This window comes from Tursiops truncatus, chromosome 20, assembly GCF_011762595.2.
Source record: "Tursiops truncatus isolate mTurTru1 chromosome 20, mTurTru1.mat.Y, whole genome shotgun sequence".
In the NCBI taxonomy this organism is placed as follows: domain Eukaryota; kingdom Metazoa; phylum Chordata; class Mammalia; order Artiodactyla; family Delphinidae; genus Tursiops; species Tursiops truncatus.
The window spans coordinates 27,060,345-27,078,548 of NC_047053.1; the positions used below are offsets into that span (position 1 = coordinate 27,060,345).

The window sequence follows — 18,204 nt, forward strand, 5'->3', positions numbered from 1 at the left end:
GCTTACACAAGAAACCCAGTGCCAAGATTCCATCATTCGTGTTAATCTCACTCTTTCTGGAGTCATACCTCTCAAATCAATAAATACACACTTTGATACACATCAATGTCATGCAAATTAAAACTGGACAGCATCTCCTTTGGTCCAATAGCTCCCAAATCTAACAAACTCCATTGGACTAAACCTTGCAACACCAGAGTCTTTAGTCAAGGCAAACCTTGTTCCAGAAAATTTTAATCTTTTGCATTACTATAAAACAAGACAGCAATTTGCAAAACTCAACTGAACAAGATGACTCAGCACGGAAGTTTAGTTCAATATGATTTTATTTAAAATCTGCAAAGCTGAAGGAGGGATCTGATGTTTTGTGAAAAGAAAACAATTTTCACACTATGTATTTTAGCCTTTTTAGTTCTGTGCTGAATAATAACAGAAGAGGAAGTTTCTGTTCACGATCCCAACTCCAGCACACTCAGCCAGGTGCTCGGGATCTTGGAGCAAGATAACCCTGGTCTGAGCCCACAGTAAATCCTCTCCCCCGAGTGGAGCCCCAGTTCTTCCCCAGGCACACATACTTCTTTCCACTGCTCTCCACAGGCCCTAAGAATCCTTCATTTTAAAGAAAGTTGAAAAGAGTATGAAAGGATTCCTTAACTCACTGCCTGCAATAAACCCAACTACTGGTTAACGCTTGACAATTACAAGTATAAAATACTTGAAATGTATAAGACGTTCCATATTGAATGGAACATCTTAAATGTTAAAAAATTAAGTCAAGTAACATGCTTTCACGTTTTAAAATATTACTTAATAAAACTTACTGAGACAAGAAATGCAGCACTTTTTTGTACTTGGTATTATAAACTCCTACTGACAATGGCTACTTGATGGTCAAACAAAATAAAAACGAGAAGAAACCATACATACTGCTTTACACACAAAGCCTGAAGAATGTCATGCCTGCTTTATACACAATGCCTGAAGAATGTCATGTTCTGAATTTTGTTACTAAAATTAAGCCTGCGGGGAAAAAAAGAGGTCTAAAAAAGCAACACCCATGTTATTTTAAATGATGAGGTAGATTTTTTCCTATGCGGTAAAGATAACCAAAAATGCATACAACTCTCAAATTTTCTTTAAAAGAAAAAAAAGAAGTTCAAGTTATAGTCACTTTCACAAATAAGACATTTATAAACCATGAGGTGGAGAGATCATACTCAGGGAAGCTCCGCACTTTGTGTTACTTGGAGGTTCGATAATCAGTCTTGGATCAATTAATTCTCTCCAGAAAATGGTGATCTGAGGAAAAACAGAAAATATTCAGTTTAGAGACTTCATTTTGAGGTCGTATGAATTTTAGTCATTTAAAAAGTCAATTTCCATTTATGCAGAATGCTTGAAGACCTGGAGTAATTTGAGTCCCAGTAAACTCAGTTCATTTAGGGTGGAAGGTCTTGTTTACCTAGAATGCAGCTAAATTTTACAGTAAACATACTTCATCTTTCTTTGATTTAGAGCAGGGGCTGTATGCGGAGGGCAGCTGGTTACAAAGCGGTCAGGAGGATTTGCCCAGCAAGCCTCTGTGGAAAGGCAGCCCACAGACCTCCCGGGAGGCAGATGTGGCCCAGGAAGGTTATCACTATACTGTTGATGCCCCTTTGTGCAGCTCTGTAGTTCTCTTCCTGTGCTGCCTAAAAATAGGAGGTATTTCACATTTTATCAAGAGAAAGCAAAGCTAACATTGGCCATATGAATAATGAGAGCCATCTAGTGTCAAAAAAGGTAATTACAGGCCCTATTTCAGGCTGCTGTTTAGTAAGGCCTCCAAGAGGAAAGCCTGCAACGTTTAATTTTCCAATGTAGTTTCCAAGAATACATTTCTACAAAAAAGTGGGGCTGCATATATTGCAAATGAAGAAGTACAGGAGACTGGGCAATATCTGCTGAGCCTACCACAGACCCTAAAAATGTGCTTTTGGAGTAAATCCCTGAGTGGCATCTACCCCAAAGACAAAGCAAAACATACAGTCAGCTTAGGGTTTCCACAAATTCACATTTCAGATAAAACGTGACTCTGCAGTACTAAAACTCAGAATACTATCATAACATTTCAAGTATAAACACCTTAAGAAGTGGTTTCTTAACTATAAATTCTACTCACTTCAATGCTACCATACTCTAGTAAGGCAGCCATTCCAGCAACTCTGCAAGTCTGCTGCCTACAAAGCTCTAAACCATATACTTCCTAAAATGGAAATTTAAGGACTGAAACAAATCAAAAGACAGATTCATCATTTCACGTCATTCTTCAAAACGACCTGTGCTGTTGTAAGTCAGAATCACGGTTAACGTTTGAGAGGTAGTAGTAAGTGCAAGGAGGCGTGATGGAGATTTCTGGAGGGGCTGCTCATGTGCTATTTCTTGATCCGGGTGCTGGTTACTACATGGGGTATGTTCATTGGTGAAAATCGCCCAAGCTGTACATTTATGTGTACTTTTGTTTTTAAAATGCTACTCTTTTCTACTGACACCCTTATAAAACTGTGATTTGATCTGATTTGATTTTGATTTTTGGCCATGCCTCATGGCTTGTGGGATCTCAGTTCCCTGACCAAGGACTAAACCAGGGCCATGGCAGTGAAAGTCCAGAATCTTAACCACTAGGCCACCAGGGAACTCCCAAAACTGATTTTATGCAACTGTACACTCTTAAATAAGATTTATTTGTGCATCTCGTCTTATAGGCTCTCTGACATTCAAGATGCACCCTAACTTGGCACTTGGCACTGTCACAGCCACCCTGCAGGCACGACAGAGTTCCCCAAGGCTGAGATCCTTTATGATTTTAACACAGGCAGTTCAGGAAGCTGCAGTGTCCCCTTCCAGGCCACCAGTGGCCAGTCAAGAGAGTGGACGACCAAGCAAATCCCAAGAAGAGAAGCACGCCTACCCTCTTCTCCTGCGTCACCGCGTACTCCACTACCTCAGCTCCATTTTCGTTGTGATAAACCAGATCAAACTTCCCAGGTTCTTTCACGGCTGAAAGCAGACGGTAGGAAGGAGAGACAATAAGTCATTTCCCAGTAGTGAAATGTTCCTCTACAGGGAATTCATATCATTAGAAAAACAACCACAAACACACTGTCCATTGATGTGGAGGCTGGCGACACACATGAAAGTATGGAGTGCTCAGTGACGGGAGAGCCTTCGAAAACCCTGCATCAAAAGACAGGAGCTTCTCGGCTACTGATCAGTGACAATCTTTCCTTCATCAAAAAGAAATGAGCTCGATCCGCTACCACTAGTAATCCCGGAAAAGAACGTGTAACCACAAGATAATCCCCAAAATAGCTGGTATGTTTCAACAAGGGAAGGTAATGTGAATTCTGCCAAGTTCTTATATCTTGCTGTATCCTCAGAAATCACACAGGCTTACTACTTGGTAATACAGCAGTCCTCACTTTACATGGTAGGGTGGGGCCGTTAAAGTGACCATGCAGGCTGAAATCATGCAAAACAATCTTAATCAATGGGAAAACTTATGATTGTCTCATGATCTTTAAAATTTTTTGTCAAAACTTTAAAACCTTTACTGTATAGGGAAATGAAAAAAATACTACAACTGCTATTTATGTAGTACACGGATCTAATTTAAAACAGAAATACTGAGAATTAAAGTGTTCTATGTCTTTGTAAGAAACTTATCAAGGGTAGTTTAAGCAGTGCTCACCTTCTTGTCATGTAACCACAGTACAGAGTGAGAATCTTTTCTACGCCTTACATAACTGTCATACTCCTCTCAGTTTGTTATTCTTTGAGCTTTTAACGTCATGAAATAGCTCTGAGAGTTTCTTTTTCACAGTTTTGCGAAGTTTTTGCTGATGTCACTTCTAGGACATCCTCATCCCTTTCATCACAACCACTTTCCTCGTTGACGTCAAGAAGCTCACATAAAGCTCAATGTCAACATTCCCACAGTGAGCTACTTCTTCTACGATTTCACTTAAACTCGATTTGGAGGTCACTTTTAGCATTATCACTTTTTGTTTCTTTGTTGTGCTTTCATCTTTGTTGGCCAATTCCCTATTTCAATTATCCATTTTTGTAAGGTGTTACGTGGATTTATCACTGAGAGACAAGGAAGCAGCACAACTACACACTTTGCTGTGTTATGGGAACTGAGTAACAGATGCACAGTGACCAACCACCAACAGACTTTGAAAGAAGTGATGTGACTTGTCACTAATCATATGGCCATGTGTTATTTATGCAGTGATTTGTGGACGGGAGAGCTAGCGGTACTCTATACAGTTACTTACAGTTAAGAGTTACATACCAATGTCACCGGGGAGCTGGTTTTATTTAACTAAATCATGGTAACTGAAGTTCATGTATATTAGAAACATGCAAAGTGAGGACTACCTGTACTTTTGCTAGAAAACAGATAAAGTGTTTCTTGATGGTCCCAAAAAGAAAAGTTCTAATTGGATGTCATCACTGTCAATCACCTGACAAGAAGTGATCCCATGGACAAACCTCTGTCCACCATTCCAAAGAAGGGGGATTTCTTCAAACGAAAACTAATAGAAGAAAGCTGGAAAACCAGTGGAAGGTGTGTGTGGTGTGTGTGTGTGTGTGTGTGTGTGTGTGTGTGTGTGTGTGTGTGTGTGTGTGTGTGTGTGTGTGTGTGTGTGTGTGTGTGTGTGTGTGTGTGTGTGTGTGTGTGTGTGTGTGTGTGTGTGTGTGTGTGTGTGTGTGTGTGTGTGTGTGTGTGTGTGTGTGTGTGTGTGTGTGTGTGTGTGTGTGTGTGTGTTTTCTGGCTGCACTGCACGGCTTGTGTGATCTTTGTTCCCCGACCAGGGGTTTCTCTGAAAAACCTTTTTGAATGATTTCTATGTACTGGAGTTCTGAATCTTTTACTCACTACCTTATTTAAACACGAACAGAAAATAATCAATTCCTTAGAGTCTGCTAAAGAAAAAGAGATCTCCTCTACTCCCTGGCCAGGGACCCCTGCAAACACAACCCCAGTTAAGCCATATACAATAAAAGCCCTCTTATTCCAGGATTTCAGAACCAATAATGGGTGGGGTGGATCAGGGATAAAGCAGGGAACCATTTAAAATAATGTGTGAGCGTGTGGATACTTTAGACATTTTATTTTGACTTAACACACAGAAGTATGTTCATTTGCCAATCTTTTGAAACAGAGCTAGCAGGTCTTATGAGTCCACCAACTAGAGCTGTCTTTCTTTTATAAATCATATCCTTAATGTATATATGTAATTTCCACAATTTTTGAGTTTTGAGGGTTTTTTTAAAGTGATGCAAGAATGAATAATAATAAGAAGAAGAATACAAAAGCTAGCAACACAATGTAAGTGTAGAATCTTCACAGATTTTTACCAAATTCCTCCCAATCTCTTATAGCTGACCCACCACATATAATTCAAAAGCAAATTTTTCAGTAACAATCCCGAGTCAGCATTCAACTTAGGTTTCACAGACATAATTTTTTTTGCCATCAATTTTCATCAATTTATGTAATTTCACGAAATTACATAACTACAGTAAGAAGAACAACTCGCCTAACAGCTCTGGGAACAAACCCAACAACTCTTAGTAGACACGCACCTCCACTTGTGGGAGTGCAGCACCCACCCTCCCGGCCACTCTGTGCTGACAGAGGTATGCAGAGCGCCAGGCAGCCATGGGGGCCAAGGAAGACAGCAGCGCCTGTGTGTGAAAGCTGTTTAGAAACCAGCGTAGATGTGAAGAGCCTACACTGCCAAATTCTTTTCTAGAACACTCACCAGGTAAAGATGAAAGAATTTCTATATCTACTTGCTGGGTCTCCGGATTATGGCTTAATATTTTTCCTTCCTTTCAAAAACAAAAGTTCAAGTCAAAAATCAACATGTCAACTATTACGAATATACTAAAGCCACTGAATCGCACACTTTAAAACAGTTAAATAGTGAGTTTTGTTATGTGGGTTTTATCTCAACAAAAAAAGTTTTTAAATAAATCAACATGCATTTGAAATAAAACTCCCACATACCAAGCCAGCATTTCCCCTGGTCTCAATCATCCCAGGAGCAGGTACCAAACAGGGACAGCCCCTCTAGCCAACAGCCTGCTACTTATTCAGACTAGCTGATCCTAAGCTGTCTCCCTCACCCTGCCTTGCCTACACCAAGGAAACCCCGATAAAAGCTCCTCCCTCCTGCTTCTGCCTCCCAGCCACAACCAGGTGCTGTCCCCTGTGGTCCTGCCTGGTGTGGCATCCCCCTCTTCTCTCGGGAAATGTAAGTAATAAATTCCTTTCTCAGTAGCACTGACTTCTCTGTGTCATCACTCAGTCACCTCCATAAATTAGAATTCCACGGATACAAATGAGACAGGTTAGAGGCTGAGGAGACTACATTCTTTGAAGGTAGATTTGACTTTTAAAGACAAGCTTAATGAATAAAGCCAATGATCTAGCTGGATAAAAGTACTTGACATCAAAGCAAAAAAGTGATACTGATTTTCACCCTTGAAACGGTTTTGAAAGCAACTTCAAAAAAGTTCTAAAAACACTGGGAAATAAAGTAAGCGAATAGCTTAAAAAGATGATAACTATAATGACCAACATCCATTTAATATGAGTTTAAAAAAAATCAATATCACCTAGAATCAACAATCGGTAGAGGCCGTGGGACATACCAATTCATGTTTATCTCCATTTCCTCATGTACCACAGAATTGAATTAGTCATCTATGGTAGGGTGAAAAAACATCCTGGTTTGCCCAAGACAGGTCCATTTACATTTCCTTTCAGTATAATTATTAATACAATATTCATCCTTTTCACTCACAAGTGTTCTGATTTATGTAAGTTATGTGGTCACCTATATTAAGGGGCTAAGATGAAAAAGATGATAAAACACCAGTTACCCAGAACTAACCAACCAAATCCCTTCATGAACTGATTCTTCTTCTAGCCTGCTTTTGAAGAAAGATTCTTACCAAGATTTTAAAAGGCTACCTAGGGATCAACTCAGATTGAATCAAATCTTCTTATACCTTACCCGTATCACTATATTATACGTTATATATTAACGTTATCAATTATTCCCTTAAAAAAATGGACTTACATTCTGAATCTCACATCAAAATAAGAAAGTATGCATTTTAACAAGATTTTCAGCAAAATTTTGAATGGGTGAGAAAGGGAAGGAAACATGTAATTACTGATTGAGTCAAACTTTTACTGAACTGTGATAAAGTTCATATGCCAACACGAAGTCCCATACAAATATTAAGTGAGTAAATTCCAAGGACAGTATTTGTGAACTACCAGTGGTTAACTGGTAAAGCAAAACAAAACATATTAGATGATAATAACCAGTAGTAATTCACAAATATATGAAGTAGATTCCTATGCTGAAAATAATCAAATTTTCTGGCTGAGAGCTATCTATTTTTCTCTTTCAAAGTTTAGGATCATGGGAGAGCGGTTCTCAAATAACTTTGTGTATCTAAGCTGATTAGAAATAAATGAGTAATAAAAAAAAATTAAATTCGTCATTCTCATTCTATATTCTTCCCAAGTATTAAGAAAAATAACACTGGGAGACTTCAAAGTGATACTATCAAAAAGTTTACATTTTGAAAATATTTTTTCTACTTTATGACATTATTTACTCCATAAAAATCCGTATTATCCATATTAGCAGCATTAAACATGACTTTAGCTTCCTTAATATACTGACATTTGATTATTTTAAAATAAAGAACCTTACCTTGTAGTCAGAAACATCAGGAGAATAATCGGATGTTAGTTCCAAAAGCTAAAAAAGAAGAAAAAAACTCACAAATACAAATGCCCTGTGGCTCCTTTCCCTACTCCTGAGAAAACAAAACACACAATATTGGGGTGCCCACTCCACCTCTCTGGGAGCCCTACCATGAGCCTGTGGCAAAACAGGGGTTCCAGTAGGAAAGTTTTTTTTGGGGTTTCGGAGGCTTTTGGGGTGATATGTAGAGGCTTTTTTTATTGAGCACTTGCTATGTTCCAGACACCAGGCTGAGCCATTTCTACTCATTCAGAAAACAATTACTAGGCACCTACTACATGCTAGGCAAGAGAACACGAAAGATATGATCCAGGAAGAGTTATTATAAATATGATTTAATATAAAGTAGTTTAATAAATTTATTAAATTTTATTAATATATATTAAATTATAAATATAAATGTAACCTGACATGTTAATGAGTAAGTTTATTTAGGGGGGAATAATCTTTTTTGTTGTAACTATTGTTGTTTTTTAAAAATATACCTTAAATGCAATCTTTTCTCCAACTTGAGGGGCAGCTGCTAAAAGCGGTAAGAGACTGTAGTCCTTCTTGTGTGTCTCTATGGGATTCTGAAAAACAGTATTAGTCATGTGATTTTGTTACTAGTGAGAAACTGTGAACCCATGACATCAATTCCAGAAACACTACATGAGGAAAGGGGAAGAGGTAAACTCACAATAAATAACACTTACCTGGATAACAGTAGATGAGTTTGTCACCATTTCATTCAACTGCTGTTGCTTCTGATAATCAGCATTTCTATTTAAAACACAGGGAACAGCATGCCCTCGTCCTCGACCTCTGCCCCGCATACCCCGACCCCTCGCTCCCTTCCAAGAAAGAAGGTCCTCTCCCCTACTCCAACCTCTTCCCAAAGTGATGGGGAGAGTCACATTGGGAGGAGGACCAAGGGCCTGTCTGCCACCATTTGAGTCCGACTGCTTCCATCCAGCAGCATTTGGAACCTGTGAGGATGGCCCTGGACAACGTTTTCCTGCAAAGAGACCTACAGTCTTTAAGAAATCTGCAGTACACACCGGGGTACTCTTTGACATCACACATTGGTTATCTGACTCTGAACTAGCGTCTGAACTAGAAGATGATGTTCTGGAGGTCTTGCCCTTGATGGGGGTAGAGGTAAAACCAGTATTTGCAGCCCCTTTGTTTGCAGTTGTGGTTTTCATAGAGGATCCTTCCTTTGATACTTCAGTCGAGATTTTCTCTGGGGAATGTGTGACCTCCAAGATGACATTGCTGAGACCATCACTGGTTGATTCATGATAAGACTCAGACTCTGAGGAGTCGTCGGGACTCTCTTTTGTAGGAATGCCTGGGCCACCTTTTCTTTTGGCTTTCACAAGGCTGTTTCTAGCAGCAGGACCTTTTGGAGGACTGTACTTCAGGATGGTCCACTCTTTCACTGACTGTACTTTAGAAGACTTGGGAGTCTTTGCCTGCTTTTTATATTCACATTTCTCCGTTTTCTTTGGTGATTTTCTTTTGGCCTCTCCACCATCAGCATCCACTACACCACATGTGGCTTTCTTTTTCCTCTTGTTTTTTTTACTCACACTCTGATCTGTGACAGCTTTTGGTTCTAGATCCAAGGTCTTCTCACTGTTATTGTTCTCATGCCTCTTCCAACGCTTCTTTGAATTTTTGTAATCTAGTTCGGTTTCTTCATCTTCCTCCAACTTAAATGCCCGCTTCTTTGCTTTTCTAGGTAATAAACGAGTACTATCACCATTGTTAACTGTTGCAGGACTCTCAGCAACTCCTCTCTCTTCTAATTTAACTCTATCAAAAGAACAAGAGAGAAAGCTTTAGTAAGTAATTCATAAGCATGTCTCCAGGATGTAGTTATATACTAAGAGGACTGCAGACTGTCACTGTCATCAGGCAATGAAAAAATGTCAAATCGCTTAAGGACAAAAGACTCTTTTTAACAAAATGGCCTATATGGCATCACTTACGGTCAACTTTCAAATGACTAATTTTATTGATTGATCAACTACTGCATCCTAAACATTTCCTATAGATTTTCTCTAATCTAAACATGACCATGAAGTAAGTATCTTTCATTTTAAAACAGATCACAAAATTATGGTTCAGACAAGTAACTGCCCAGGATCCACAGCTAATAAGCCACAGAAATAGGATTCAAACCTGTTTGTGTAACGTCAACGTCCACAACCTTTCCACTACGTTATACGCCTGCGCTAAATGGTGATGATGCTAACTATCCGTTTTGGGTTTTAACTGTAAGCTACTATTTTAAAAATCAGATTTCATTTTTATTTTGTTTAAATTTAGGAAAACACCGACCATTTATAACTTATGTTCTCTGGGGTACTGACAGCCATCGTAAAATTCCAAAGCATTTGGTGATTATTGATTTTATGTGCCAACTTGACTAGGCCCTGGGGTGACCAGATATTTGGTTAAACATTGTTCTGGGCATGTCTGTCAGGGTGTTTCAGGATCAGATTAACATTTGAATTTGTACAGTAAATAGACTGCCTTTGTGAGCAGATGGTCCCAGTGTGAATGGCCCTCACCCAATCCACTGAAGGCCTGAACGGAATAAAAGGCTGAGCAAGAGGGAATCCGCTTTCCCTGCCTGCCTGTCTTTGAGCTGGGACGTCAGAAGAACTTCTGCCTCAGACAAGGAATCAGACTGAAACACACCATCTGCTTTCCTGGCCTTTGCACTTGGGCCGGAACTTTATCATCAGCTTTCCCAGGTCTCCAGCTTGCCGACTGCAGATCTTGGGACTTCTCTGTCTCCATAATCTCATGAGTCAGGTCCTTATAATAAATCTCATTTCTGTACCTAGAGCTATAGCTATGTCTATATCTATATCATCTCCTACTGTTTCTGTTTCTCTGGAGAACTCTGACTAATATACAGTTCATCCAAAGTCATTTCACTACAGTAAAGGAATTCTGTTCCTCCATGAACCGGCAACAGCTAATTCTAATAGGCACATCCCAGTGACAGAGAGCTGAGTGAGTGTCGTCAATGTCAAGCACATAATGGGTGTTTAAAAATGTCTGCTGGGGCTTCCCTGGTGGCGCAATGGTTAAGAATCCGCCTGCCAATGCAGGGGACATGGGTTCAAGCCCTGGTCCAGGAAGATCCCACATGCCATGGAGCAACTAGGCCCGTAAGCCACAACTACTGAGCCTGCACTCTAGAGCCCGTGAGCCAAAACTACTGAGCCCACATGCCACAACTACTGAAGCCCACAGGCCTAGAGCCCGTGCTCTGCAATGAGAAGTCACTGCAATGAGAAGCCCACTCACTGCAACAAAGAGTAGCCCCCGCTCACCGCAGCTAGAGAAAGCCCATGCACAGCAACGAATACCCAATGCAGCCAAAAATAAATAAATTTATTTTAAAAAAACGTCTCCTAAAAACATACATTATTCTTTCAATACATTTACATCCAGCTGTATCTTTCATCAAGTACTTTTAGTGACCAGGGAAAGATGTGGACAATCATATTTGAAAATAAAGTACAGGGCTTCCCTCGTGGCACAGTGGTTAAGAATCTGCCTGCCAATGCAGGGGACATGGGTTCGAGCCCTGGTCCGGGAAGATCCCACATGCCGCGGAGCAACTAAGCCCATGCGCCACAACTACTGAGCCTGCGCTCTAGAGCCCGGGAGCCACAAGTACTGAGCCCACGGGCCTAGAGCCCGTGCTCCGCAACAAGAGAAGCCACCGCAATGAGAAGCCTGCGCACCTCAACGAAGAGTAGCCCCCGCTCGCCACAACTAGAGAAAGCCCGCACGCAGCAACGAAGACCCAATGCAGCCAAAAATAAATAAATTTATTTTTAAAAAATAGAAAATAAAGTATAATTGGTGAGTAATAAGATAGATTATAGGCATTCTTTAATTTTTTTTAAGGTATAGTAATCCTGTGGATTTATGTCAATGTGGTAGTTGAAAAAAATCCTCAATTATTCTTCAGAATACACAAATACACAGACACATACAAGTGAAGATAAAATAAAAGCTACTGATACCAGGAGTAGGATGAAGAGAGAAATAAAACTCTGAAAGAGCAGGGACTTAAATAAAACTCACTACCCCCTGTTCTCAGCTGTGGACCTTGGCACCTAGCAGCAAGAAAGTAATTCTTAAACAGGCAAAAGCTAGTTTGGCATCCTGTGAATCTAAGAACTACTTAGGAACTTCCAGGATATGGAACTTTCCATAACATTCTTGATTAATTTGTTTTCACCTGTAGCAATGCTATGATTCAAGTTTCAATTCTGAGATGACAATTAGTACCAAACTTTCCATCACACTTTGAAAACGGATGCAAGACCTTCTGTTCAGTCACTGTGGTTCATTAATTCACTGGAACACTGCACGTGCTGCATCCCGTGTAGGCAGGACCCCTGGCTTTCAAAGGAGCCTACAACAGCATCATGCTTTCAAGAGCAGCTCCTGTCATCACCTCACCCATCCTGAAGATCATGGATCTGTGGACACTTGACCTGTGATTGCTGCAGCCTCGCTACCTGCTACTCCTGAAGAGAGTAATTTCAGTTTGGAGCATATTAAGACTGAGAAACAAAACACCATCCAGAGAACAAGAAACGTTTCACCTGGGTCTGCTCAGTTACCATTCTTTTCAGGGTGGACACTTTCCCTGGCAATGTTCTTCATTTCCCCACTTGGATCACAGACAACAAATGTAACTGTCCTTTTACAAACGGAAGTGAATGTAGCTGTCCTTTTACAAAGAAAAGTGAATTACCTGTATAATTAGCAATGAAAGAGATTTGATCCCAAGAAATGTTTAAAACAGACTCTCCACTGTTCATTCAAACTCTTTGCAGGGCAAACTGGGCACTAGTATCAAAATGCAAGGTATTCCCTTTCAATTTGCAAGTTCACCTCTAGGATTCTATCATACATAAATACAGACATGCCCATCTGCACTGCCTGACACCTCCCCACTCCCACTAGCCATTGCCTGCCAAGGCCAAAGTGACTGGATTCAAATCCTTCTTCTGCCTTTAGTTAAAAATTTAAAATATCATTACCTCAACTTTTCCCATCTGTACAAATGGGGGTAACAGTAATAATTATAGTACTCAGATGAGCTATCATATATATTTAGAGCCGTGCTGGGCTCAGAGCAAGTGCTATCTAAATGTTAGCTCTAATTTTTATTAATACAGTGAATGTTGTTAGTCCTCTGAGGGCAGGAGTTGATGGGTTTTTAATGAACTTGTCCCATCAAATGGAGGTGAAATTCAACAAAGAGGGTGAAAGCAGGGACCTGCAATCTCTTTGGGTCCCACCTGTTCCCTGCAGCCTCCCTCCTGTCTAGCTGCTGCTTGCAGTGCCCTGCATTACCACCTTCAGAGAAGTAAGTTACCTGACCAAGGGCACACAGCTAATGAGTCATAGAGCCAAGATTTGAATCCAGGGCCCTGATTCCAGACCCTGAGCTCTTAATCACTCTGCTCTTACCTTTCGCACAATATTGAACAAAAGTAACTCATATATTTCTGGCATAAATACAGACCTGTACAACTCTTCTGGACGTCAACTTGACAGTATTTATCAAATTTTAAAATTTGACCAAGGAGTACCCCTTCTGGGAATGTATCTTACTGAATCATTGCCCAAGTACACAAAGATATAGAAGAATACTCACCACAGCAGTGTAACAGTGAAAACCAGATGACAACTGCCAAGGGCTGAATGTTTCGGTGTCCCCCCCAAATTCATATGTTGAAATCCTAACCCTCCAATGTTATGGTGTTAGGAGATGGGGCCTTTGGGAAGTGATTACATCATAAGGGTAAAGCCCTCATGAATGGGATTAGCGCCCTTATGAAAGAGACCCCCAGGGCTCCCTAGTCCCCTTCTACCATGTAAGGACACAGGAAGAAGGTACCATCTGTGAACCAGAAAGCAAGCCCTCACCAGACCATAAAGTCTGCCAGCACCTTGATCTTGGGCTCCTTGGCCTCTAAACTGTGAGAATTAAACTTCTGTTATTTATAAGCTACCCAGTTTATGGTATTTTTATTATAGAAGCCCAGTCAAACTAAGATTACCACCTAAAATGTCCATTAATAAGGGGCTGGTTAAATAAATTAACATGGCCATGCAAAGGAATAATATAGCATTTAAAAAGAATGACGTAGCAATTGCATCACATATCGTATATACTAAAATGAAAGATACCCAAGATACGTTAGGTAAAAAAAAGTGAGGTGCAGGAAAAAATGTATATTATAATGACATGTGTATTTAAAGAGCCTAAGTATATATGTTTGCATATGTATGGAAAAGACACTCCAAATTTAACTGAGGATACTTCTGGAGAGTGGGGTGTAGGAAGAGTACGTGAGAAAAGAAATAAGGGATTTTGTACCCTGAACTATTTTGAAGTATAATTTTTTTTTAACAATAAGCCTTTTTGTTTGCTTTGTTTTAATAAAAGAATAGGAAGGAACTATCAATGTTCCACAATGAAAGCAGCCCAGGCCTAACTTCCACTGGTTTCTGCTCACCCACGGGCATTGGACAAACACACTCCTGAACGTGAGAGAAGAGCTCTCAGTATTCTATATCCCCAAAACCATCAGCGCGCTACAAAACGAGACTGAGCGTCAAGAGACCCAGAGCTGCACAAGGATCGGCAGCCTTAACGGCAAGTATCTTCTTTGGCTCCCGAGGTTTCAGGAAACCAAACTGCCCTCAGCCTGGCTCAGACGCTCTGTCTTCTTCACTCCCACTGCCAGCCTCACAGACATGTCAAGAGGGGCTTGGCTGGCTATCCAAGGAGCCACTGATCACAGCAACATGAAATGAGAGCTCATCTCTAATGTTCAGCATTTAATAATCAGTATTAAATGCCGCAGAGTCAAAAGAGTGACAGAGGAGAGAAGGCATTCTGTTTCCTCACAGAATGGCTCTTCAACAGGGAAATCTCACTCCAGCGGGTCGCTCTCCAGGTGCTGCAGCCAGGCCTCTGTGAAGCTCTCTTCAGGGGGTGTTATGGGATGTACTGTGTCCCCTCAAAATTCTTATGCTGAAGCCCTAACCCATAGTACCTCTAAATGTGACTGTATTTAGAGACAGGGCCTTTAAAGAGGTAATCAAGTTAAGATGAGGCGGTTAAGAGCGGGGCCCTAATCCAATCTAACTGGTGTCCTTATGAGAGAGAAAATCTGGACACACAAAGAGACACCAGGTCACGTGCCTTTTTCTGAGGACAGAAAAAAGGTCATGTGAGGACACAGTAAGAAGAGAGACACCTACTAGCCAAGCAGAGAGGCCTCAAAAAGAAACAAAACTTGCCAACACTTAACCTTGGACTTCCAGCCTCCAGAACTGTGAGAGGGAAATTTCGGTTGCGTAAGCCTGTGGTATTTTGTTAGAGCAGCCCTAGCAGATGGATGGGGCTCCAGGCAAATGGGAGCACTTCCTCCTCCCAGGGGAGATGGAGACCGCCTTGAGGAGCTCCACGTTAGCAGCCTGGGGGCAGAGGAAGTCAGATTCTGGGGGCTCAAAAGAAGGGGCTGTGAGGAAGTGGCCATGGCACACAAGTGTGGAGATGCTCGCGCCTCCAGGGCTAGTTCTCAGGATTCCCACAACCAGGCTCCGCTTCTCCTCATGAGAGCTCTCTCAGCACTCCTGGCAATCCCAACAGAATTCTTCTGCTGGTCAAACTCATCCCTTCACCAAGTCAGGGTAGCTTTTGCCTCCACAACTGTACGAGGCTATCCAACCTTCAAGGTACTGTGAAATTCCCTGACCATTTGTGTTCCACGATGATCTCTTCTTTTCAACCATCTTCTGCACTTAGCAGCAAAACCTGGTATGATTATCCAGTCAGATAATTATCCACTCCACATGACACAAGAACATAATATACAGAAACACAAAACTAGTTATTTTGGTCTACTCCAACAATATTGGGTATCTTTGAGAAAAGAAACTGTTTTCTTCTGTAGCTCTGAAGAAAAGTGAGTCTGTCAGGGGAAGACAGAGAATGACTATGGACATGAAACCACGAAAACATACAAAACTTTTCCAGATTCAACTTTTTCCTAAGGTCTGCCCCATTTACCACTGAAGCTAGCTGCAGAGGTATTCCTTGCCATATGCAATTGTGCATTCTGGTGTTTAGGAGGAATTCTGCCTGCCATTGTGCTGTATTTATTTCCCATAACAGCTTTCATGGTTTGCTTTTGACACTGTTGACTTCATTATAAAGAGTCTAATTTCCAGACGATTCATTAAATGAAGTATAACTGCAGTTAGCCATCAGCAAGTTATTAATTCATTAGACAGGAGATAGATCAGAAAGTAAACTTAACAGGAGAGGATGCAGTCCTTACAACTGCAATATTTAAATAGTCCCTGAATTGCAGAGAGAATGGAGATCTATTTCACAGTGAATAAAAAGGAAGAAGACCTCTTTTTGAAACTTGGATTATTTCAAATTGTCACTGGAAACAGCTAAACGTTATTAGTAAGTCAGTGTTCCTGCTTTTAAAAGAGAGAACGACACACATATGCTCAAAGATGTAGCAGTTGTTCCAAGTTAAATTCCCTGATGCTCTGAAGAAATCTTACGAATCTGACATACTCTGGGGAAAGGAATATTCAACATGCCACAAATGGCAAGCAGAAGTAAGTAGCCTGGTTCACAACTCTAGAATTTCTTTCACTGTAGATGAAGCTTTTAAAAAGAAGCCCTGAATAAATCAGTCCAAGATATGAATCCGAACTGAAATCGTGTCTTACCATTTTATTGAGATAAATCAGCCACACGTGAGCAATTTACACCACAACCGCTCCTTGATATTCATCTCAGTATCATCTTTTAAAACTTCCAAAAGCATATTTAAAACTATTTTGTTTCCCAATTCACAACCCAAAAGGTTCCAAACACCTATTTAAGTGAACCCAGGTGAGACACTGAATGACGCCCACCAGTCCCAGGGGGTATCGCAGGAGCTCTGAGATTGGACACGCTGCAAGCGGTGAAGAAAACATGACTGCGGGTCCGTTTGCTTGGGTCTCCGGCACCTGACCCTGCGAACTGCCAGGGGAAGGCCAGGTCTCAGGCACGCCCGGCACCCCGCGCACCTAACACAGTGCCCGGCTAAGTGAGCGCTTGCTAAGTCAAGGCTGGAAGAAACGCGGGCCCTGCCCACACCCAAGATCAGGGTTTTTCCAAGTGTGGTCCACCAATCTTCTGCATTAGAAGCTTCCCGGGGAAAGATGCTAGTTACAATGCAGACTCCTGAGCCCCAAACCTGACTGGACCAATCAGAATCTCCGGGGTTCACGGAAGTGCAGTTTGACAGCCCCCCCCAGCTCACCCCGACCCTCACCCGGACCCACACCCACACGCGGTCTCCAGACGCCGGAGGCGCCCCCGGACGTGCGCAGGCTCGTCCCCGGCGCCCCACCGCCGTGCCCCCATCCCGCCCGCGCACCTGAGGCAGTCGTTGTCTCGTACCAGGCGCGCACTCTCGGCGGGGGGCAAGAGCCCCCCCTCCAAGTAGAGGCCCAGGAGGGCCCCAGAACTGAAGCCGAAGCGCTGGCGGATGAGACTGATGAGATCCGTGACTACTCGGCATCTGTTCAAGTCGATGAGAAGCCAGAAGGACGTGCAGTGTGGGGTGGCTGGCGGCGGGTAATCAAATTGAAGGCGTAGCCTAACCGTCTCGGAGGCTGCCATCTTGCTCGATGCGCAACGGAAGCCGAGAGACTCCACGGGGCCGCCGAGAGGCGTGCTCGGGGCCCGCCCCCTGGAGCCTGTTAACGGGTGCCACCTGTTGGTGGCAAACGGCTGCTCCAGGCTTTGTGAATGACGAGAACGCGGAGCGGGATTGATTCGGGTCCGCTCAAGACAGGGCTAGGGAAGAGAATAAGCGAAATGCCTTTACTCCTTTCCTGCTGAGCCCTACGTAGGGTCCGAATTTAGGCAACTCTCTAGATAAACAAGCACTGCTCAGCTGTGGTCTCCTTCTAAGATATTTGCTCATATACATAAAATAATTTCAAAAACGTAACTCCCAATGCATCTAGTTTACAAAATGTTTCATCATACACAGTTGCAAAAGATGTAATTCCTAATGTATTGTAAATATTGACATTTTAAAATAAAACCATTAATCACTCTTTTAAAAGTATTCAGTGGAATTTAAATACCTTAGCAGTTTAATACCTACCACCATGCAAATTTTAAAATATAAAAAATAGTCCTCTTATTAACTCTTAGGTAAGTGAATCAGAAGTTTTACATCACTTGAATTTCCATTCCATTCCTTCCACATAGTATATTAACTCCTTTAGTTTTCATTAC

General features: G+C 41.6%; 1 protein-coding gene across 1 annotated transcript; it reads right to left on the reverse strand.

The window, feature by feature from the left end:
• Positions 1-308: 308 nt before the first annotated feature.
• On the reverse strand, positions 309-17,606 carry COIL (coilin). Its single transcript, XM_019945509.3, has 7 exons — positions 17,333-17,606; positions 8,537-9,641; positions 8,327-8,413; positions 7,788-7,835; positions 5,814-5,883; positions 2,951-3,039; positions 309-1,299 (listed from the first exon to the last, which is right to left on the reverse strand). The coding sequence occupies exons 1-7, from the start codon at positions 17,575-17,577 to the stop codon at positions 1,189-1,191; spliced, it is 1,755 nt and encodes a 584-aa protein (XP_019801068.2). The 5' UTR covers positions 17,578-17,606; the 3' UTR covers positions 309-1,188.
• Between the last annotated feature and the right edge of the window lie 598 nt (positions 17,607-18,204).

Coding starts and splice junctions, on each gene's coding strand:
- COIL (XM_019945509.3), bottom strand. CDS start 17,577: ATGGCAGCCTCCGAGACGGTTAGGCTACGCCTTCAATTTGATTACCCG. Junction 5,884..7,787: donor CTGATGTTTCTGACTACAAG/GTAAGGTTCTTT, acceptor TGTTTTTGAAAG/GAAGGAAAAATATTAAGCCA. Junction 3,040..5,813: donor AATTCTTTCATCTTTACCTG/GTGAGTGTTCTA, acceptor GTCTGCTTTCAG/CCGTGAAAGAACCTGGGAAG.